Source organism: Mycteria americana, chromosome 6 (assembly GCF_035582795.1).
Source record: "Mycteria americana isolate JAX WOST 10 ecotype Jacksonville Zoo and Gardens chromosome 6, USCA_MyAme_1.0, whole genome shotgun sequence".
In the NCBI taxonomy this organism is placed as follows: Eukaryota; Metazoa; Chordata; class Aves; order Ciconiiformes; family Ciconiidae; genus Mycteria; species Mycteria americana.
In genome coordinates this window covers 33,722,456-33,746,024 of record NC_134370.1, presented here as the reverse complement: position 1 = coordinate 33,746,024, position 23,569 = coordinate 33,722,456, and the positions used below count along the sequence as shown (strand labels likewise).

Here is a 23,569-nt window from a genome sequence, read left to right as displayed (position 1 = left end):
GGCATTCTTTGATTTCAAAGGATCTAGACCATAAAATATTTTTAATGGCTATCTTTATAGTGAGACTGAAAGAGCAGCAGTTTTACTCACTTATAATTTTGCATGTATATTTTTGTCTGCCAGCATTTTCTATTTCACAATGTAGACGGAAAACATATTTTAGCCATTAAAATGCCAGTCATGCTGTTTAGAATTTGTCCTTGAGCCTTGTGACAACCATCTAAAGCATACCCATTATTATTTATTGCATGCATTTCCAAAATAGTTGTCTCTTTTGAACTTACTGCTATCTACAGCTAGTAATTATTAACTCAGAGAAAAACACCATCAACATCTCCTGGTTTAAAAGTACAGCAGAACCTTGCTAAGTGCCTTAGTAGATACAGCAGTGATTGAATCTCTGGTGCCAGTATTTCAGGAAACTGTCAGAATCTCTTGGGATAATGTCTTCAGAAGTCCATGAATCAGGCGCAGGCGCCAGCTTATAAGAATAAAATTTCTATTTTGTCTTTGTGAGAATTCAGCTTTCTTACTTGACAGGAAAGCAAGTACTTAACACTCATTGCAACTGAACTGTGTTTGACTTTGAAAACAGTTTCCAGCAAGATTCAGTGTTGAGGAAGGACGTTGGAGACGCAGTGACAGCTTATCCTCCAGCCTATGTAGAGATGGGCTAAGCAGCCCCACTTGGAGGAGCAATCACTAGCAACCTGTAAAAATTTTATCTCCAACAGCCCAGGGTTGCTATTTAGAAGTCATCTAATCCACTTACATTCTCTAGATGATTTCCAATGCCTAGAACAACTTTGTTTATACACACACACACACACACACACACACACACACACATGTATATCAGGGTATGTGTAAAAGTTACATTTTATATAAGTATTTTTTTATTTATACATACATGCATATAGCTTTCCTGAGTAACTGGAGCTAATAAAAGAAAAGAGGGGAAGGGAGTAACTATAAAAGAGAAAAAAATTCTTATATGACATAAAACATTTCCTGATATAACATGTCATGATTTTTCCAAGTGACTATGATTTTGAGCATACAGTGTTACTATTCTTGATGTTCCTGTGGAGCTCTGAAACATTCGTTTAATTATTGAGCTATACTGGTTAGATTGGTCACATACATAATTTTGGGTAAGGTCAACTCTTTTCTCAACGCACGTTACTGCCGTGTACACAAAAAGAGGAAAAGCAATTGCATCTTTTAATCTGCATCTTTGAGCTCTTTGTTTTTCATTGCCATTTAATACTGAAAATGTAATCTAATCACCGAAAAATGGAATTTCAGCTTTCATTTTTTATGTTCTGATGCTTTCACATGTTCAGACAAGAAAGATTAGGGTCAAATATATACATGGAGTAAAACTATTTTTAAAGTCCTGACCTGTATTTTGAAAGTGCTGTTTGCTACTGGAGCAGTCTGCTTGTATTTTTCTTTAAGTCTCTAAGTTAATTGAAACTAGTTATTTGCATATTAAAAAATAGTATGATTGAAGTAGTATTCGTGGAAACAATACCACTTTATTTGAGTTAATTCCCTTCTGCAGGCTGCTTCAGCTATGAATCAAGACTCAGAAAATGTACGATTCCTCTTAAAAGAATCCTCTCTGGGATGGGATAAATGAGAATGAATTAACATTTCATCTGAGCAAGTGGGAAGTATCCCCTGTGCCGGCTTCTGGTAAACTGGAATCCTGCACAACGTGCAGCTGTTCAGCCAAGGACCGTCTTGTGGGGCACAGTCAGCAGGGACATCTGAGTGGGCTGAGAGATGAACCAAGCTCAGGGAGGTAGAATATGGTCCTCATCTGTTAGGAGAGAATCTGAGCTGCTCTTTCACCTCTCCAGGAGCATTTGTAGCCTCATCATTTCAGGTTGGTGTGGCCAAAATCTCTGTGAAGTTCAGTTACAGCGCAGGATCTCTTTGTTTTCTTTTCTGTGATCTCTGTTATCTATCTGTACTAAGTAGATAATTAAATTGATCAGAGGACATATTTTAATCATTAATGCCTCCTTATAGTATGCATAAGCATTTCATTTAATACTTTCAGTTATTATCTACTTTTTCATATAATTCCCTAGTTAATGTGAATTTTCCCTAAGAAAGAAAGTGGGATTAACCTGTAATTCTATCTTAGATTTCTTACATAGTCTCTCACCATATTACAGAATACCTGTCGTTGGTAAAAACAGTATCTAAAGAAACAAAATTATTAGCTCGAAAAGGTAATTTTGTACACTCCTTAAACCCTCTAAAGCAAAATAACAACTGTTACAGTGGAACAGATAGGAGGTAATACCAGACTTTTATTTTAAAAGAGTTTTGATGGAACATTGTATAATCAAACCATTGTTAGGACTGGTAAAATTATTGGCAATTCTAGCAGAGAGGGTAACACTGAGTTTGCCTAGAATCAAACTGGTGTGCCTCAGCTGTCTTGTCAGTTCAAGGTACAGACTCATCAGTGGGGGCATAGATGAACAACTGCACTCTGTATATTGCATTTATTTGTGTGCTAACAGCATGTAGCAATCTTTGGACACCACACCATCCAGGTGTCTTTTGTAATTATTTTTTGAACAAGACTCAAAAGGATCATGTTTAGTTCTTTGCTTCCAGCCGCTGAGCGATGCCGACAAGTCTTCCCTGTGGATGAATGTAAATATGAATGCTGTACTTTGAACAGTCAAATGAAAACAAACACATAGATGTGATGCTCTTACTGTATTTATTCTTTTCCTATATGCTTTCTTTCCTTTTACATTTTATTTCTTAATACATATAGCTCTATTGCTACATTATCCACTGCATTGTGTCCTGATTATAAGTAGATTATTACTTCTGCAAATCTCAGGATTAAAACCTATAATGATATTGTAAAATGGAGGACACTAGCTATACAAACAAAAAAGGTTTCATTTCATTTCTGTTAAACATTTTAAAGATTGTAGTATTTGAAGTGTTATTAAATAACAAAATTAGACAAATTATCCACACCAATCAGTTTAGGATTAGCATTCATTTAAAACAGGATCCTTTGTGACAATGTTTACATAAAGATAAGACATATGATGCCGAATATATTTTAATGTTTTTACTGAATTCTACTGAGATTTCATTGAATTCCAGTCAACTTTTCTCATTCTGTTAAATTTAGAGGCCATTATTAGAAACATATGTGTTATTTTTTCTATTGTTTAACTGAGTGATGACTAGATTAAAAAAAAATCCCAACCACATTAGATAAATTTCCATAACAGTGTCACTAGTAGAAGGCTATTTTTTGAGTTTGGAGATTATCAGTCAACCTTTCAGTTATAAAATACAGTAAACGTATTTATCTGGCTCGATTTAGAATGATTTTTAATCATGCAAAGGGAAATAATTTCCATACCTGTAAATCAAGCTGAAATAAGAGGTTTTATTTATGTTTCAGAATCCTCAAAAATCCCACTGACTTAATGGAAATGTTAGGCATTTGTATTCCTTTGGGCATTCAGTCTATGTGAATACAAATAAAGTTGCAATGAAAAATAAAGCAGAAACTGTATCAGACTTAAATGAAATATATTATACACTAATTCGTTTTAACAGTTAGATACCGAGGAGCACATTTAAAAAGAAATGAAAGCACATCTGGATTTTAGAAATGTGCAATATGATTTTAATCACTGTCTAGAAATGCTTTTCTGTGTTTGTAAAGGTGGTATGTATTGTAGGAATATGGCCACTGAAGATGTGCAGAAAAAAAATGGCAGTATTTTACAAAGTAGCTTTAACTAGACTGCTTAAATAGTTTAACTAGTCTGTTTAAATAATTTAGACCTAATGCAGTGTTTTGAAGCATCATGCGTGGTCAGCCTGTAGAAGAAAAGGCAACAGCAGCAGCAAGGTGTAAAGATTGACCAAGGCAGGTTTTAATGGCAGATTTTACTGAACTGGTCCAGGCTACTTCTACCACAGCACTGCCAGAGTAAAGAAAGAATAACGTCAAGCACGTGATCTTCATCTACAGGAGTTTTACTTACACTTGGTACACCTGCCTTGAGAGAGGGGGACAGAGAAGAAAGCTTTCTGCCCCCTTGTTCATTTACATGAGAAATACTAAAAATAAGAGGGTAGTTTAGGCCTGTGTAACTTCACTGTTTTTCACAGCATAAGTAGACACTGTAATGCATTCTGAGCGTCTCTGAACGTCGGCAGTGCTAGCCACAGAGTAACACATTATGGAGTTTTAAAACAGACATCCTGGACTGATATTTAAGTATTCTTTAAGCAGTGTTCAGAGGAAGTTTTTTACTTAAACAAGACCAAAAAAACCTTTTCTGAAAGGAGAAGAGTAAAAAGGATCAGTTCATCATTCACTTGCTAAAACCATAAAGTTAAAAGAAGTTAAAAGAATGAACAGAGTTTCCCTTCAAGACAGTCTGATACAGATACTGACTGGAAAATATTCTTATTTACAATAATCAACAAGGTTCATACTGTATGGTTGTTTACACCTATCTCAAGTCAGCAAGTCAGTTGAAATTACACCTATCTCAAGTCAGCAAGTCAGTTTAACTATCAGCAAGTCAGTTGAAATTAAGGAAGCCGGGAAGGTTACAGCTGGATACTCTCAAAATACCTGCTCAACTATTACTAGGAAAACTAGGCCTCCCTAATGCTCCCTGCACTGAAGCTGCTCATACTTCACCAAATCTGGGGGAAAGTGTGTCCTTGGCTCAGGACGTCCCTGGCCTGCAAACTGCTGGGGGCTGGGAGAATATTTGTGTGAATACCACTACCTGCTCATCCAGCTCTTACAGTCTTCTCTGGGTGGTCGGTGTTATCCATTGCTGTGTCTCTGGTTTTTGGAGGCAGCACAATGCCAGGACAGTGAGTGAAGTGGATAAAAAAAGCTTCTAGTCCATCTCCCGCTGTAATATAAAGTCAATTTAAATCAGTTTAGTATCAAATCAATGGAATGTAAAGTCCTCAAGCTGAAGACATATAAAATACTAAATGGATAAGAAAAGATACTGCACTTGATCATAACTAGATCTTAGTCTGTAGTCTGTCAGTAGGATTGTTAAGACTATCATCTTTTGAGTAAAGTAGTCAGAAGCTGGAGTTGTGTATGTATTGCTTCCCTTTTTTGAAGTTATTTTTCAAAACCCATGAATTCTGCTTAAAGACTGGATCTTAATCTTGAGGCTATATAAGCATTGTGGAAATCTGTTAAATGTCTGAACAGATAGTGGAGGCTCTCAAATCTGTCCTAAAATATCTCTAGGTTGTTTTCCTCTTTTATATGTGTAGTTTTCTTTTAGACCTTTGTTTCATAATCATTTCAGATAATAGAAGTATGAGCTGCAGTTAAAAAAGGTGGTTATACCACCACTTCCAGGTCCATACACATAGGTTTTGTGCCTCCTTTGTGTTGGGTAGAAGCGTTCCTAGTCCTCTGATCTAGCTGAAAAGTGTAATGACAGGGAACCATTTGTTCCCTCATCTCGTTCACTGTGCATTTGGGTACTGTGCCCAAGAGATCCATCATGGAAGCTCCACACTTGCTTTGTGTTGGGGTTGAAGAAATACCTGCCAGTGCCTGCAGAAAGGCAGTGGGAAATTTAAGACCCTCCCAGTGAGTCTGTAATATCGTTTCACCCTCCCAGTGAGTCTGTAATATAATTTCTTTTACTTTTGTGAAGGAAAAGGAGAAGAAAGTTAGTTGGAAGAAATTTCAGTGGGAACAGTGAAGTCGTTCTGATGAACAAAGTAGGGAAAAATCAAATCTATGCTAATGCAGTTGATGTTTACACAAATGCTTAGAAGCTGAGAATGACTGAAAGAAAGGATGACTGTGTGGTTAAAGCAATGACGCCTGACTCAGGAAATCTGAGTTCATTTCCTGGTTTTCCTATCTCTTTAGCTTTGCGCAAGCGATTTAATCTCTCTCTGCTTGCTTTTTTTTTCGCTTCCTGTACCACAGGGGAGTAATTATGCTTCAGATTGTTCTAAGAATAAATGCATTAACGTAGCCGGTACATTTAAGTTCAGGCAAAAAGACATACAAAAGCTTCAGTTGTTGTTCGTTATTTTTTAAAAAAAGGCCTTTCTGCTATCTATGGGGCAAATGTACTGGAGTCTTCACGCCCTACGTCTAGAAAGGTGAGGAGGCACTTGCAGTGCCTGGGCTGACATCTGTAAGCAGGTCTTACACCCTGGCAGCGTGCCCAACTCCTAGTCAAGGGGCTGCGGCAAATGGCGCTTATCAATTACAGGGCGGGATTTTTTCTACATGAACATAGCTTGAAGCTACTGCACGGCTTTCATCCTCTGGGAGGCCTGGCGAAGCAGGCAGGCAGAAATTTAGAAATATTGGGGGTCAAAACTTTTGAGAAAAATTAAACTTTGAAAATCTGAAGTTGAAGCACAGCAATACAGATGCTGAAATATAAGACTAACACATACATGAAGACCCCAAACCACGGGAGATGCAGAAACACAGGCCCCACACAAGCATGCAGGCGGCTAGGAAAAGCATTGGTGTATAAATACTGAGTCAGTGAAATGACCCTGAACCATCTCACGTAACCACAGGCAAATAACTTCCTGCAGCTTGCATAAGTTTTTGGTATTCTGTCCGTGCCTTCCGATTCCTGGCACAGGCAGAAAATTTGAGGAAACTCGTAAGTCCTTCCATGAGCACCAGCATGGAGAAAGCCTGGTCTCCCGTGGATTTGCATCTTGCTGTTGCCTGCAAGAGTCCTTCCAGGCCTTTCACATAGCTGAGACATCTGTGAGGCCTCCTTCCCCTGTGAGTACTCTCTACGTCCCCGAGCCAGGACACTTGCAGGCCTATTTCCCTAACACTTGTAACAACTAAATTTTTATTTGCATCGGTCAATGGTCTCATTAGTTGTTAGGGCAGACTGGAAGATGTGGCCAGCGGGCCTGCAGGCCTCATGACAGCCTGGCATGACACAGTGCCAAGGCCGCCCTGCAGCCAGCCAGGCCGGCGGGCACGGGTGAGGCGCCGTGTCGTTAGCGGACCAGGGTGCCGGCCTCTGCCGCGTCACGCCGAGGAGCGAGCGAAGGGGAGGCGGGGGCTGTGGCGGTTCCCGCGGGCAGCCCAGGGCCCGGCCAGCGGGACGCTGCGTGCTTGCGGAGCGGCTAAATTGGCCGAGCAGCCGCCATGAGCGCCCGCGCTCCCGTCCGCCCCCCTCCCCCCGCCACCCCGCCTCCGCGCGAGAAGAGCCGTTGGAAGGAGAATGCGCGCGCGCGGCGCCTAACGGGCGACGGGCGGGGCGGGGCCCAACGGTCAGGCGCGCGCCGGCTGCGCTGACGTCAGGGTGAGCCGAGGGGCGCGGAGGGGCGTGGGCAGGCGGCCCGCGCCGTTCCCGGCGCCGTTCCCGGGGCATGCGCAGCGGGGCCGCGCGCGCCGGCCCTCCCACCGCGGGCCGGGCGGGGCGGGGCGGGGCGAGCAGGGGAGGGGCGGGTCGGCTGGCGGCCGGTACCTGAGGGCGCAGAGCGCCGCGGCCCTGCCCGAGGAGGGGACGGCGCCGGCCTGTGCCCGGCCCGGCGGTGAGTGCGGCGGCGGCGGGGGGGGCGCGCCAGCCCCTCGCTCTCCCCCCTTCCACTCGCGGTGGGCCGCGCTCCTGGGGGTCCCCTTGCCGGCGGCGAGGGGGGAGCGGCCGTCGCCCGCTCCCCCCGCGCCGCAGCCGCCCTCCCGCCTCGGCTGGGGTCGCCGCCTCGGCCGGGGGATGCTGCGGCATCACCGGCCACGCAGGCCGCGGGAGGCTGGGGGAGGGCGGGGCGGGTGGGGCAGCCTTCACCTTTGGGGCGGCCTGAATGTCAGCTGAGGCTCCCGCAGTGCCGCTGGCTGCGAGCCGTGCCACAGGTGTGGCCTCCCCCAGCTGGCAGGGTGCTTGCAGCAGTGCCAGCTCGGCTGGCGGTGTCCGGGGCTTGTGCTCGGCATAGTCAGCTGCGCTGCTCCGGGAGGTTGAAGGCAATCTGGCATGGCAGGCCCGTCGCTGTGTTCCTCCGTCGGTTCTTGCTTTGCAGTGGTTTATGCGTCTTTTAATTCTCTGTTTGTTGGGACGTACCTGCAGGTATATTAGGAAACAGCTGCTGAAGGCGCTGGTTGCAAAGATCTCTTTGTAGCTCCGAAGAGGGGAAGAAGCAAAAGCATCCAGTATGTGGTTGTTCAAAGACAACAGTTTAAAAAAAATAATGGTGGAATATCTACTTTAGCTATAATCTGTTCAGATTTCGCTTATAACAACAAGGGAATGTTATGTACGTTATGATGATTTTGCTTTAATGACACCAAGACTTTGCTTTCATCATGCAGAGCCCGCTGTAACATCGTGTTCTGTCAAATGTACTTTGACACGCAATGAAACGTAGGCAACTTCAGCCTTTGACTTTGAGTTGGAGGAAGTCAAGCTGTTTTTCTTCAGTTAAAGAAAGCAAAAATGAACGGGAAATTTATGCTGTAGCAGAGCATTAGTGTCCAGGCCAGACAACAATTTAAGGTAAGGATTGTAGATCTGGTACTCACTCTGGTACGTCATATAAAGATGCTTACCAGTTTTCAGGGGAGTTGGTTCAACTCGTAGGATTGGTGCTTCATATTCATAGCAGGTTTGTTCTGGTGTTTGTGGGCTTTGAGCCTCAATTTGATGCAGAACAGAATTTTTCGTTATGAAGGTATTAAAGCAAAATGAAGCTGGATCTAGGGGTTTGTTTTGTTATATTCTTATAACTGAGAACCACTTTAAGTGTTCTCCGAAACTTTAAAAATATCTCTTCTGGAGTAGTTGAAAATGCAAAACTCTTCATCATGTTAGTATGAGGCAGTAAATATTTATGGGTTTTGGTGATACCGAGTGAAATTTGGCAGGTATTTTCCCATGTCTGTGATGATCACATAACTCTAAATTCTGTGGGCCCATTTCAAATTTAATGCCTCCAAGCTGAAGAGGTGAATGCCTAACAAATGGAACGTTAGTAATAACCAGCTACCTAGATCTTGTCCAAGGATCTACATGAATATACAACTTGTAGTAGAAAAAAATGTTTTTAAAGTCAAAGTTTAATCTTTGCTCACAGTTAGTACTTTTCATTGTAGAAATCTCAACATTTGGGCTCCAAAAACTGCTGAGTATTGTCTTCTAATTGTAAAGCTATTTAAACAGTAGAAATGTTTCAGGCTTAGAAGATTTCTATATCTTATATTTTTGACCACTATAACACCTTGTGTTTTTGAACTGAAGTAGTAATATATATGAGTGTAGAAAAAAATGAAGACTAAGCATCTCAATTAACATAATGATCTCATTTAATGTATTGTTATACTAATGAATAATCCTGTTTAATGGAACTGTTCATGTAAAAGCTCGCTGGAGTAAAACCTATTACTCTTGGACCTGATCATTCTTTCAGAGGGATTGGTTATTTGGAATAAACCAGTTACAAAGAAGTGTTGGCACTGGCTCTCTAGATATAAAGCCATGATGCCATCAGTCTTCAGATGAACATTGTTTGCCTAAAATTGTTAGAAAGTGCGAGTCTCTGAAAATGGAAGAGAGATGAAGGAATAAAAGGTAGCCAGTTGCAGCAGTGGTTGTGGTGTTCTTTTTTAGCCACTATTTGGAAGTGTAAACAGCAGCATCATCTTCTTAATTAGAAGCTTTCAGGCAGGGTTAAATTCCTTGCCAACAGGGATACCAGGAAGAACAAAATACTAATGGTGCTTTTGATAATTAGGTTTAAAATCGTGTATTGTGTTTCAGTTGGAGCAATAAAAAAAGCTTATGTAAATCTCTGGATACCTGAACACATGGATGTTACAACAAAATCCCAACAGCATTAAAATAATTATTCCAAATACGATGTTTAGCTAGCCAGTGTAGGTCTTTGCATTTCTTCGTACCTCTGGGTTGCATATTCCAGCTCACTCTTAAACTTCTATCAAATAGGTGCATTTTGGAAGACATTCTGAGAATATTCTTTCCTCCTTCATCAAAAGTAGCTTGATTTGCAGAGATCTGTACTTTGCTCGCTAGCTATTCTCTATCTATGCTAAAGGGAGGGTTCAGCTGGAGCAGTTCTGCTGATAGTATCCTGTTGTAAGTGAAGCAAGACAGTCTTCTCAGGGTGGGGGATGCTTATCCCTGGTCACATGGGGAACTGGTGTCACAAGTTCTCAGTAAAATGCCTTTTTCGCTACAGATTGTTGGGATTTTCATGAGCACTTAGTCTGTGATGAGTTGAGGTAGTCTTCTGCAGAGTGCATTTTAATGGCTTTGATTGAAGCAGAAGTATGGTTAATGTTGGCAAGGTTCTCACTGCAAGGAGTCTTGGCTTCTTAGCCAGAGGAAAATAGCTGATAAGGTTTTACTTTTATGTGGTGGTTGAACAAGTTATAGATCTGGAATAACCCTTAAATTGCAAACAATTTCTGAATTTATTCCCTCAAGCAAAAGAACTCATGCTTTTAGCCTAATTAGCCCAGATTGCTTGTGACACACACAGCAGAAGTTAAGCAGCGTGTCATGGGAGAACTGAATATCCTGGGTTCTCTTGACTCAATAGTATCATGTGTACTTTGAGATGGAGATTCAAGAGTCTCTTCTAGATACATACTGAGGTTCTCACTACAATGTGAATTTGTATGATACTTCAACTCATGTTTTTTTTGTGAATCATATTAAAGATAAGTTTTACATAAATGCGTTTTTTCTGGTCTTACATGATGAAATTATTACATAGACTCGTTGATCAGAATTTTTGGTCATTTTGGGGAAGCTAACCTTTATCTCAGTAAGGCAAACTTGCATAGGTGGAAGCTTGGCAAAGCCAAAGCTACGGCTGTTAGTAGCAGGAGGCTTGAGGAAAGGAGCAGAATCTTTCATCCTGCATAGCCTTGTCCATCAGTAAACAGAGTTAAAAAAAAAAAGAAAAAATCTAATCCCTCTTTGCGTAAGTCTTTCAGTCATGAAAGCTCTCTGAAATGGTAGTTTATAAAAGTGACACATTACCATGAATAAATTTGAGATGTTGATTAAACAAAACAAATTATATGTATCAGCTTCCTTTGAATTTAAGTAAAATGTGAGCATAGATGAGTGTCTCTGTGTAATTCTGTAAGCTAATGTGGGAGAAACTGATCCTGTGGACAAACTGTTAATGGTAACAAGTTACACTTGTCAGTTTATTTGAGAATCCTTTTGGGTTTTTTAATTGCCAATGTATGAGGAGATAACAACTATCTGTGTCTTCTACATTGTAGAAAACTGACCTTGAAAGATACATTCAGATATAGCTGTTTGTGTTAATGTATTGGAAAATCAGTAAGAAAATATAAAACACACTTTAAAATACTTAGAGAAGGCTGCCAGTCTGTGGTTAAAAACATATTGATATTTGTTACGCTGTGGCAAACTTGCAAAGTTGTTTGATACTGGAATATTTTTAGAGAGTTTGGTTTTGTGATTGGGAACTGATTTATAGCCATCAAATCATAGACAGAAGCTGTAAGTGTCCAGCACTAGTGAAATGAAATTCAGTAGCAAGAAAGTGGCACTTTGAAGATGTGGTTCAAAAATAAGCAAGTTTCAACAGAAAGCTATAATACGCCAGTATATGGCTGCAGTATTTTTGGTTAAGAGTGGATGTTGAAGAGAAGTCAAACTTCACTTCAAAGACTACAAGTAATCTACTATCTTCTTGAAAGCACATAGATATGAAACAAACCGATCAATATAACTGGTATGTTTGCTAGCAAGGAGAGCAGAAATCAGTGGCCAGTTCTTGCAGTGTAGGGAGTTTACAAGTAGTTTTCCTCAGGAATCTGTACAAGGCAATGAAATAATCTTTAAAAGAATTATTAGGAGAGCTCTGGAACTCCTTGCTGAAGGCAGTCATGGATGGAAAAAGTTTGAGGGCTCAAGGACAGGTTGGACAAGATAGTGGAGAAGAGATCTGTGGAGGGTTCCTAAACAAACTACATCAAATTCAAGAAATCCTATGAATTGAAAGGAGTTGAAGGTTGCGCAAGTCACATTCTATGCTTGCCCTGTTCATCCTCTTCCCACTGCGTTTTTTTTTTTAAGGCTACCACAGGAGACAATGTGACTTTTTATTCATCGCCTTTAAAATAAGATTGACTGCTCAACTGTATGGCTGAGCTGGAGAATTGAATCTGGACAGTTGAATTGCCATGATCCAAACCCAGGGAAATATTATGTTTTATATCATATTTCAAGCTTAGCCAGGGTTCACTTGCTCTCTTTCATGTAGTTTCCCTCAATTATCTCTGCTTGTCATTCAGCTTAACCTATAACTAGAATTCTTATTCAGGCAGCAGTAGAAAGAATGAGCATGTGTGACTGGAGGGGGAAAAAAAAAAATCTTATATATTGGCTTACCTCTATTGGTGGTAAGCACAGCCTTGTTGCAGATTTAAACTAATGGGAATTGTTAATCTTAAGATACCTACATAGATAAACTGTTCAGCAGTGGTTCAGGTGGGTAGTATTGTTTCTGTCGTTAGTCATTATATAATCAATACAAAAATATATTGAATAATATCTGTTTGTACCACCATAAGAGGGTTTTAGCTCAAGACAGCTGGGTGTTCTTATATGGAGAAGATGTCGGATGAATAAACAAACTAGAGGAGTAGGATGGACAAGCTGGCAGTCTAGAAACGGATATTTCCATTTATAATCAGTTGTATTCAAAGTTTCACTTGGCTCCCAGCCTGCCTGTTCTTATCAGCAAGAAAATCCTGCTCCAGGTAGCATGCGTTACCAAAGTAGCAGAAAACAGTAGCTGGAAGCTGACTCTTTAGTTTGTTACTGAAGCAATGGTGAAGTATCTCCTAGTAGAGTTAGAGACAGGAGTGGTGTGTTGTGTTTGAATTATTTGGTGACAGTGGATAGTTCTGAGGGAAAAGGGAGGCTCCTCTATTTCTAAGTGAAGTATTTGCCAGAAAATAGCAGGTAATTCCTGCTTGTTTGCAGAATGACATTGCTTTTATGTCTGAACTCAGATTCATGTGTTTTGTAAGAATAAATTCAGAAAAATTGAAATCATCAACATGAAATGCTGTTGCTGAAAGAATAATACCATCAGCAAAAGCAGTGGCCTGTTTCTGCTGTCAGTTGCTTTGATGCTGATGTAATCACAAAATTTTTTAAAGGAGAGATTGAGATCCACCATTTAACTTCTAGAAAGCTTGGATTCTAGACTGCGATTGTTTTGGATTATTCAGTCAATCTTAACTACAGCATAAAATTTAATTTTAATTTGAATTTAATGATATAAACAGTGATGTCAGCTTTAAAACTTTTCTGAAAGGCAGCTATCTTCATCAAATGGGAAAGATCAGAGTTTTTTGAATATGTATGTACACGTACATATACATATACAAAATTATGGATTCTCTTCCAGGATAGAAATCTTGCCAAATACAAGCGAGTGTTAAGACAGCACAAGAGAGTAACCTAGATATAAATGTGCTGTATAGTCTCAGTACTTCTGTGTATGTGGGAAATAATGCTTGAGTAATATGATAGTTTAGCTCTTTTCTTCTTTGTAGCCATATGACTTTGTCTTTAGGTGGCAGAGCATTAGATCTGTAAGGCAGACAGATAGTGTGTGTCTCTTCCTAGTTCGGTTTTCCCCTTTCTGTTTATTATCTTTGGAAATTTGGTAACAATTTAAACTCAATAATGCCATCAAAGAATTGAAGCAAATAAAGACTCTTTGTATCTCTTCACCAACAAAAATTTTGAGAACAATACATCTTTTGCAGTTTAAGAGCTGTTAAGCTACCCTGCTGAAGAAGCTTGGTCTACTTGACTCGCTCACTAAGGTTGAATCTGTTGAATTTGTTCTGTTCACAGGACAGAAGACCGTTCCTTGTGTAACATAAGAAATGAAGTAGTCCACATAATTTAATTATTTCTAGCAGGAGTGTTTCTGCATTAGAGCTAGGTATATCGCTCATCATTATGTCAATTGTTTCTGCTTCTGATTTATCACAATGTATCCCATCTGCTTGTTACAATGCCTTCAAAGCTCTTCTTGGGGTAAGCACACTTAATGTAGTGTTTCTATCAGCTGTGCCTTGTGTTCTCTGGATTTCCAGTGAAAGCCTTACTATGTCCTGTATCTTGTGTTTTGGAGAGTTGGTTATGCAGGAAGTGCATGGTGTTTATTATCTGCAGGTACAGAGTTGACATCGCTAGTTCAGGTTTAACAAGGTACGACTGCTACATTTGGATGAGTGATTGGAAGAGTGCACAAAAGCAAACCTAAGGAAAACCCAACTTCCATACGTGTTTGAGCCACCTTTAGTTCTTACTGAAGGCATTTTCCAGACTTTTGACAAAGTCAGAGTAGACCTATGTTTTATCTCTACTGTGGCAAGAAGAGTAGATCTTTTGAAGAAGGGAATTGATGACTTCCTCCAAGAGGATGCATCACATGATTGGCAGCTTCAGAGAGGAGTTGTGCCCCTGCAATGCTTTATTCCACTTGTTAGCTGACCTCTGTCCCTGAGAACAATTAGGCTGTCAGCACTAATGCAGAAAAGAGTAAGTGTAATTGCATTTCACGTCTTGTTTTTGAATGAACTATGATAACCTGTATTAACATTTAAGAGGAATGTGGAAGTGCACTATTTCAAGTTTATTTCTTCTTTTTTGCAAGCCCTGATATTCTCTTGTATTGGGAGTAATATATCTCTACCCCCAAGTGTCTTCTTCCATCTTCTTTTCTTTGTCCTGAAGCTCCTCCCTTGCTGCAGCTGGCTAAGCATCTGGACTTTGACTGCCCTCTGCCTTAGTCATGTTGTAAGAATGCCAAAAATCGGGGCAAATTTACCTATTAGAGAAACCTTAGCAAAGGTCTTACTTTTAGTTAAAATTTGCATGCCATTTTTTCGATAAAATCTTAAGGGTTTTATGACAACTCAAATCCTGTGTTGTTTTAACCTTTTGGTAAGGTCTGATGTAAAAAATGGGTGTTTAAAATGTATAGTCTCTATTTTACTAATACACAAAGCATAAGTGGGCAACTATTACAAAGCATACATTTCTGGGCAGGTAGCACTTAGCCCTTTTCTTCTTCCTTGAGGTGCCTGATGGTCAATGTAAATAGCATTAATGGCAGAGTGAATTGAGAGTGTGGCCCTAAGGGATGTGAATGGAGTTTTTGGTTCTGAAAGTATTCTGGTAGCTTTCTTTTACAAAATAGAGCTGCGTTTCCCTATTTCTTTCTCTGCAGTAAGTGCTTGTGTCCTCTAGCCTTACAAAGCATTAAGAAACTGTATTCTGATGAATAAGTACAATGCTTTTAAAGATTGCAAGGAATGTTATATCTTTTTGCTGTATTGACTAAAGATACTGTTCAGTGTTAGAAATACAGAAGCCCCAATCTCTTCAGGATGTCTTTCTTGTTCTCTCCTTCCTTTATCGCTATTCACTATCTCTATTCATATATCACGCTCTGCTTATATTCCTTGACCTAGTGCATTCTGATGGACAGTAAATAAAATTCAGCACAACAGCGGCTTGAATAACTGGTTTTCTTGGTGTTTGATAGATCAAACTTTACAAGTGGATAGAACATCAGCATACCTAAGTGTGAGGGAGGAAGAAAGAACAGAAAAGAATCTCACAACTTCAAACACAGAATAACAAAATTATTTCAGAGAAACAGAATAATAAACATTAAGCGTCTTGGAATTTCTTACCATACTTCATGGCTATGGTACCTTCAAAAGGCAGACTGTCAGGGGTGCTACTATTAATCACTGTGAAGTTTGGACATAGTAAAGGGAGAGACACTAAAATTCATGGATGCCTTCGTGAGACATTGAGCATTGATTCAAGAACAGTGGTGTTTCAGAGACACTGAAGGCAGGAGGAGGAAGGAAGTCTTGGAGGATTTTACTGCAGAGCTGATAAATCTTGTTGGATCTTGGAGCTGAGAGAAGGCTTTTTTGATTGAGCTGGAACCGGTCTGTAAATAACACAAAAGAATACAGGACAGTTGTAAATACTCAGAAGTTCGGTCTCGGAGTCATCAGAATTTCTAGTTGTATTCTGATTCAATTTAATTCATACAACATGCACAATTTCCTTAGCATTCATCGTCTTTAATTCCTCAGGGCTTGTTCTGCTCAGAGCAGGTGTTGCTAGCTAGATCTCCTGCCAATTTCTTTCATTCTGTTAAGCTCCCATGGTCCTCTTAAAGCTGAAAAGTGACTTGCAACCGTGCTACCCATCCTGCAGTGTTCCTAAATAATTGCTGAAGAAGCCTTTTGCTTCTGTTGCAGGGGCCTCTGTGATTTTTCGCTTACGTCATTCTGTACCTCCCTACACTAGTGGAAATAAGATATTTTCACATAACTGCCCTAATGCATTTTTAATTACATTTTTAAGAAAAATAGTTCTTAAGTTATGCTTAAGTTTCACCATGTATCAGTGGTGAAAAGATCTGCATTCTGTGTGTCCTGAATAGAAAAAGAAATAAATAAATAGGAGCTGTGGTGTTAAAACCTAGAGGTGTACAGAGGTTGTTTTTATAAGCCACGCACAGTGGACAGAGTCGAAATAGATGTGCACTTAAATTCACAAAGGCCATGCGGTATATCTCGATTCACCAGAAGATACTTAGAAGTAGACTACAATCTTTCAAATTGGCAAGTTTGTATCTTTTTTTTTTTTGTGTGTGTGTGTGGAGGGCATCTTAGTTATTGTGAAAATCAGTGGGAAGTTAGGAGCCGCTATCTGGAAGTATGTCTGTAGAAGAGCTGGTCTTGTGTCTCAGATTTCAGCAGGGCTTTCCTGTTAGAAGTGTGGTGCAGGAAACAGGATATAATTGTTACTTAAGGTGGTAGATTGTGACTGCCTCAAGCCATCTGTTCATTGCCTGCCATTTGCTCTTCAGTTCCCGAGGGTATGCTTCACTCATTTTCTCCACTGCTTGGGCAGTAGTTAACAGTTCTTTTCTCTGTGCTAACGTAATGCTGTGGCCAAGGAAGCTTTTCACTAGAGGAGATAATTTAGGTTACCATAGGAGGAATGTTCTCACCTTCCTGTCCATGCTGTTTGTATACTAGAAACATGCTTTTGTTTTCTAGGAGAAAGAATGAAGGTCCCTGGAAATTTTAGCACTGTAGAGCTGGCAAGATAAATATGCATGAATATTGGTAAACTGCTGCTTCAGATCACCTGTCACTGAGCTGAACAAGTAGAATTAGATAATGTCTTAATTCTTAGGCCTTCTGTGGAAGGCGAATAATAGGAGTATAAGGTCTGGCTTGGCAAACGTGGTCATTAAACTTCATTGGCTTCAGTAACATCCGGCACATGATGGCAGAAATATGAATAAGTCATTTATTCACAGGGTTTCATAGCAGTTGTTCTGCCAGTCTGCCCACACCAAATACCAAAAAGATTGACTGATTAATAATTGGTGTTTGCTGATATACAAACACCAATGGAGATAATGTTTCTGGGTAGGTAAGAAGCTTGTGTACCACTGTAGCTGCCAGCTTCTTGCAGACCTGCAGGAAAGTACCATTTTTGTTATCCAGAAGCAGCGAGGAGGTGTTGACTATCTTGGTTTTCCAGCACAATCCTGTTACACACACTTACATTTATCTCTGCCTCAAGAAAAAAAATTCTTCACACTGGGAAGGAAGTTGCTCTAAGAAAAGCATCTTAAGTTTGCTACTCGGTATTTCTGTTTCTTACTTAGTTGGTCTTAAAATTGAGAAGAAGAATGAAACATACATCTGAAACTGTTGGCATACCAATAGTTCTGCAGAATTGCTCTTGTCTGTCACCAGTCTGTCAGATATGTTTCATCTGGCAGACATTTATTCCACACTGCTATGACAATAGGAGGAGAATTTGGTCCCACTCAGTAATCTGTTTGGAACTTGAAAATGCTAGTAGCTCTCTGATGGCATGGGTCATAGGGATCGCAATACTTTAAAGGTGCCCAAACATTGAAATGTATGAACCTTAAGCTGTCTTCTGCTGTATTAATCATTCCACAGCATGCAGGACAGAGTCTCAGATGCAAAACCAAACTTTGCTGAGAAGCTAATATATAGGCAACTGTCTTCCTGGTGTTGTTGAAACAGACTGTGAATGAAGTAAAAGTGAATGTTGTGTTTGCTAGTCAAAAGTAACATCAGAGGATCTTGAGGTGTAAATAATCCTATACAGAAAGCACAAAGGAGAGTGAGAATGAATATCCTTTTGCTTATCACCAGGATCTTGAATATCCTTGAAGGTAAGGATGTAGCAGCTTTTCAGTTAATTCAGATTATACTTCAGAGAGGGTTTGTAAGTTTTAATTCCTTTTCCCTGGATCATTATGTAAGACTAGGCTCTTTGTAATTAGTTTAATTCCCGATTAGGCTTGTGTGCTCTAGATAATGTATTTCCCAAGGCAAAGCACATAAAGCTAGTTTGCCCAAATGTCTGCTTTAAAAAATCCATAAATTGGAGAAGTCTAAAAATACTTTGGATTTCTTTATAACACAGCGGAATACGACCTAAATAGTATTGAATCTGAGTTTCATGGGATGCAGAAATCATAGTATAACTTGCAGGTACTATGCTTCTTGATAAGGGAATTTCATTTTTAGGGTAATGTAATTTCTAGTAGTAAATGCATGTTAAGACTGAGGATGTGCAAGAGAATGTCATGAGAAAATTTTCCATTTTCTGGGAAAAGTAACATCTGTCAAACATGATACTGTTAAGTTTTGTTTCAGTGGGTTGTTGTGGGTTTTTTTTTTGATGGCATTGTATTTCAAGCAAACAAATGCAACCTAAAATTGAAAAGGTAACACAGTAGTTAGTTATGTAGCTAACAAAACACAGGCAAGTATTGCTTGTAGGCAGTCTTTTAATTTAATTATCTGAAGTATTTTAAGCAATCAGTACAGTTTTCTTAAAGATAATATTTTGTCGTTCCCTAATTAAGGATAAATGAGCAGGCACCCTTTCTAGAGAACTGAAAGGTCGTCTTTTCAAGTTTAATTTGCAGCACTTGATGGAGGATTAAAGTAATCTCATTAAATGGCCTCATTTAAATTTTGCAGTCACCTAAGAGATGGTAGACAGATGTGAAAAGGGAATTATCCATAAAGCATGAAGTTAAATTAGCAGCTTTCTAATTTAAGTTTTTTAATTTGGAAGATTTCTTTACGAGACTTGAGCCTTTTTGTTAGAGTTGGGATATCTTTTGATGGATCTGCAGTATGATGCTTGTGGTCAATGAATGCATCATGGTGTTAAAGGCTATTTTTTATGCAAGGAGTTATTATTTTTTTAAAAAAAGGTATACTTTATTGCCTTTACTGTATATATTTGACATAAAGTAAGTATCTTCGAGGTTTGCAACTGATATTAAAGCATAATGATTTTTTCACTTGCAAAGTATACAGGTACACTGTAGGCAAGTTTCTTTTTTATGGGTATAGATACATGGGATGCTGTGAATGCTTTTCTTAGTAGGTGGTGTTGGTCATAGTGGTTTTGAGATAAGTCTAACATTAGACACCTAAATCCATGTGCAGGCACGTATTATGCATAATGAGTTAAATGTTTTGCTGTTGCTGGAGGGAAATAGTTGTGTGCTTCTTTGTATGCCTAGGTGAGGGTTATGTCTCCAGTGTGCAAGAATTCACGTAGTATTTGAAAACTCTGGATTTGTGTGTTTCTAAATAGACATGAGCTCTACCAGTTGTAGGATGTGGATTCTGATATTTTCACTAGGTTAGGAACCCCTAAAAAGCCATGTCTCTGAGTGTTTCTCTTTGTATCTTTTTAATGTAGATCTACTTCCAGTAGTACAGCTCTGGGGCATTCTATTGATTTACAAAATCCTAAGGGTACTTCAGTTTGCATTAATTTAATGCCACTTTGATTTTATCTTAAGTGTTTCTTAGTGAGCTCTTGCAACATGGGGAGTGAGTCACTTTAAGGTAATGCTTGCTGTGGTTACACAAGATATTTCCTGTACCTTGAATAAGTATAATGTTACTTGCTATGTGTTGATTCTCATCATGATTGCCATGGTTCTAAAATTTTCATGGTTTTTTTCAGTCCTGCTAGCTGTGTGTAGGTCTGTGAAAAGAGAAACACGGATAATAGTTTCAGGGAATAACATATGAATGACTGAAATTCTGTGTCTTGACACCATTGTAAGACCAGCAGGTGGAACTGATGAAAACATATAATCCAGGCTAGCAAAAGCAAGATATCCTGTTACAACTGGCTTGAAAGAACAGAAACCTAGTCTTGCGAATACAGAATTTAACACTAGAGTAAACCTTGTCTTAAGATGCAACATTGAAGCTTGGAGGCTTCTCAAGGCCTTATTGTATGAACTGCAAGTCTTTAATAATAGCATTTAGACAAGCTGTTCATATTGTATAGCCAGGAAAAACAACAGACTAAATGCTGTACAAAAGGGTGATACAGACATAGTTAGTTGTCCAAATAGTAGGATAGATATGTGGATGAGTGTGGAAGAAACAAAAAGCAGTATATCAAAGCAAGGAGATCGGACTTGTCAAGGCAAAAATTTTTGGGGCAAAGATATGTCTGTAAAGCAGATATGGCTTTATAAAATAAGTGTGATGTAAAATAGACCAAAATGACATGACTATAAGTTGAGATACAACAGATCTTTATTAAAGACTGTAGTGGAGTCCCCTATATTGCAAATCAGGTGGATGGGACTGCAATTCAAGATACAAGGGAATGCATGAATGCTATAATTATCTTTTTATCTCATACTTTTATAGCTAGGGTTATGTGTTCATGTATCACTGCACAGAAGTAAAACTTTTGAATTCACTTACTAACACTGACCTTAGGCAACTGTTGCCCTGTACCTCAAGTCTTGTACATGAATAAGATGATGACCAAAATAGGCTACAGTTTCCATACAAAGAGGGGGGAAAAAATGATTAGGAATTTTCATCTTGAATTAGGGATATCAATAAGATCTGGGAAAAAAATGCTGTGGTGAAGGTGGGTGAAGAGTGATTATTTTATATCTCATAACATAGACATTGGGGAAACTGAAAAAAGAAAAAAAATTCAAAAAATTAGCTTTTAGTCAGATTTTATATTATAGTTTTTGCAGTTTTACATTGCTGACCACAGGTTTGTGCTATGTTCAATTTGTGGGATTTTTTTAAATATGAAGTCTTCAGTATGTAATTATTAATTGCAATACAGTTGAAAAATTCAGTTTGCTGCTCAGAATAGGTAAATGGAAAAAAAAACCCGAACCCTTTTTTCAGCTTATTTTATAGATTTCAAAAGGAAGGAAAAAAAAAAGGCAGTTTATCTAGAGAATGAAAGTTGGGGTAGGGAAGTGTGAATAACATTACTGCCAAATAACTGCTGGTGACAGGTATTTCTCTGGAGTTCACAAAATTTGTGAGAGTTACTCTGTACCATCATGGTATAGTTAGGCACAGGAATGTAGTAAATATAGATGCAAATGTATATGAAATTGTTAATTAACATGTGGTTGATTCAAATCTAATATATTCTTTCTTTTCTTTAGATTCAAGCACCCTGTAAGGACCAATGTACCCAATAGCTCATGGAAGAAAAAAATCAAATCAGGACATCCTTGGTTTCCAGGCTACCGAAATATGGAACGAAAACTTTAGGAAGTGTCTTGCAACCTATGCCAAATGGGACGGCTGTTAGTTTAGCAGGGAATAACGGTGGCAAAAATTTTGGCAAGCACAATGGCACTGTTCGTATGTCTTCCTTTTCTTTCAACTGGAAAAAATCAAATAAATACCAACTTCACGATCAAAATGAGAGAGAGACCAACTCTAAACATAACTGTAACGAAAAATTAATCGATTCTGAGAAGTATTCTCAATCTCAAGGAGCATTGAGTAATGATGTGCTCAGGGTGGGTTTGAACAGTACTGCTTCGGTTGCATCAAAAGCAGCAAAGCAAACCAATATGTTTGTACCTTCTACTGAGGAATTAAACCCAAAGTCTTTGTCTGGACTCTCTAGTTCAGCAAAATTCGCCAAAGGTACTCTGTCAGGAAGGACCTCATATTCTGGACTCAGTGCTCCAAAATCACATTTAAATGGATTTTATGGAAATAGGCCGGTGGTAGGTTTGCAGAGACCTAGAGCTAATTCCAGTGCCACAACAACAAGTTCAGGAGAAAGCCTGGCACAATCTACAGATAGTAGCAAGGCTTTTTCCTGTGAAAAAATGGTAAGATCACAAAGTTTTTCACATTCCATTCAGAATTCTTTCCTTCCCACTGCATCTTTAACCAGGTCACATTCCTTTAATAAAGCTGTGGATCTTACAAGGCCTTATAGTCAAAATCTAGCTGCCAGGACATCTCAGAGGTCAACTTTGTTGTCAAGAAATGCACGTCAGTTGGATGTACCCAATGGAAATGAACCTGTGAAGTATGGATTTACCAGACCCTACTCTGGTATGTCGGCTCCTTGTTCAAAGAAGCCCCCTCTGTCAAATGGATCTGGGTCAGCACCTTCTTTTGGATACAGATTAAGTCGGCCTTCTCTGCTGAAGCCTACCAGGCAGCGATTTGCTGGAAGTATTGTTGTGGATGGCAGCAAAAGTACAACTCCTGACACGTGCATCATGGAGAACTCTGAAATTTCAACAAATATTAATCGAGCAATTGAGAAAAACAGTATTATAGAGAGCAATGCTCAAAGAACAGAATCTGATGAGGGCCTGCATGAGAGTATGGGAAAACATGGGTCAAAAGTAATGTGTATGAGTGATGATGGAGATGAAATATCTATATCTTCTTTGTCATCTTCTGAAAAAAATGATTTGAGTGAAGACTTCAGTGATGATTTCATAGATATAGAAGACCCAAACAGAACTATACAAATACAGCAAAAGGAGAGCTGTCTTCAAGAGTTAGAGCACAGGAGCATAACATCCATCGAGCCGTTCACTTCTCTCAAGGAAAGTGGAGGATCTCGCTGTAATGCTGATGACTGGCTTGATATAAACGTATCTGGTAAATGCTTTGTTATGTTCTGTTTGAAATTTTAGGTACTAAATCAAGATTCTGTAACTCTAAGTCATTTTATATAATTGCCCATTGTTGTGAATTGTCTCAGAATAGAGCTTGGCTCTATGCTAGCCCACTTATTTTCTTACAGTGCTTTTTCTGCATGATAGTTATCTTTCCGAGGCATGACTTTGAAGAACTCTCTTTCTTTGGGATAAGAATGCAGGATACCTCCTTTAACCATGCTTGTGGTAGGGTTGGGGGATTCCTCATATCCTTGCTTTGCCATTCATTTCTCTGGACTGGTGATCTTTCCCCTTGCCTCCCCCCCGCCCTCAGTAGGCAGAGGACAGCTGTAACCACTCTTAAGTATAGGGAATAAGTGTAGGGTGTCTAATTAGTTAAATTATAAGTACGAATGTCAGTGTTTTTTTGTTTTTTCCACAGGCATGCTATATTAATTCTTTAAAA

At 39.4% G+C, this 23,569-nt stretch overlaps 1 protein-coding gene across 8 annotated transcripts in view; it reads left to right on the top strand.

Annotated features, from left to right (window-relative positions):
* Nucleotides 1–6,651: 6,651 nt before the first annotated feature.
* Nucleotides 6,652–23,569, top strand: part of CCSER2 (coiled-coil serine rich protein 2) — a 76,620-nt gene continuing 59,702 nt past the window's right edge. For 4 of the 8 annotated variants that reach the window (XM_075505267.1, XM_075505264.1, XM_075505272.1 and 1 more), the window contains exons 1-3: nucleotides 7,486–7,590; nucleotides 8,360–8,543; nucleotides 21,631–23,104. In XM_075505267.1, the coding sequence (XP_075361382.1) occupies nucleotides 21,670–23,104 (1,435 nt within the window). In that variant the 5' untranslated portion in view covers nucleotides 7,486–7,590; nucleotides 8,360–8,543; nucleotides 21,631–21,669. Of the gene's footprint in view, nucleotides 6,824–7,484; nucleotides 7,591–8,359; nucleotides 8,544–21,630; nucleotides 23,105–23,569 lie in introns of those variants that run through there. The other 4 variants (XM_075505270.1, XM_075505268.1, XM_075505266.1 and 1 more) reach the window with 3 other exon arrangements.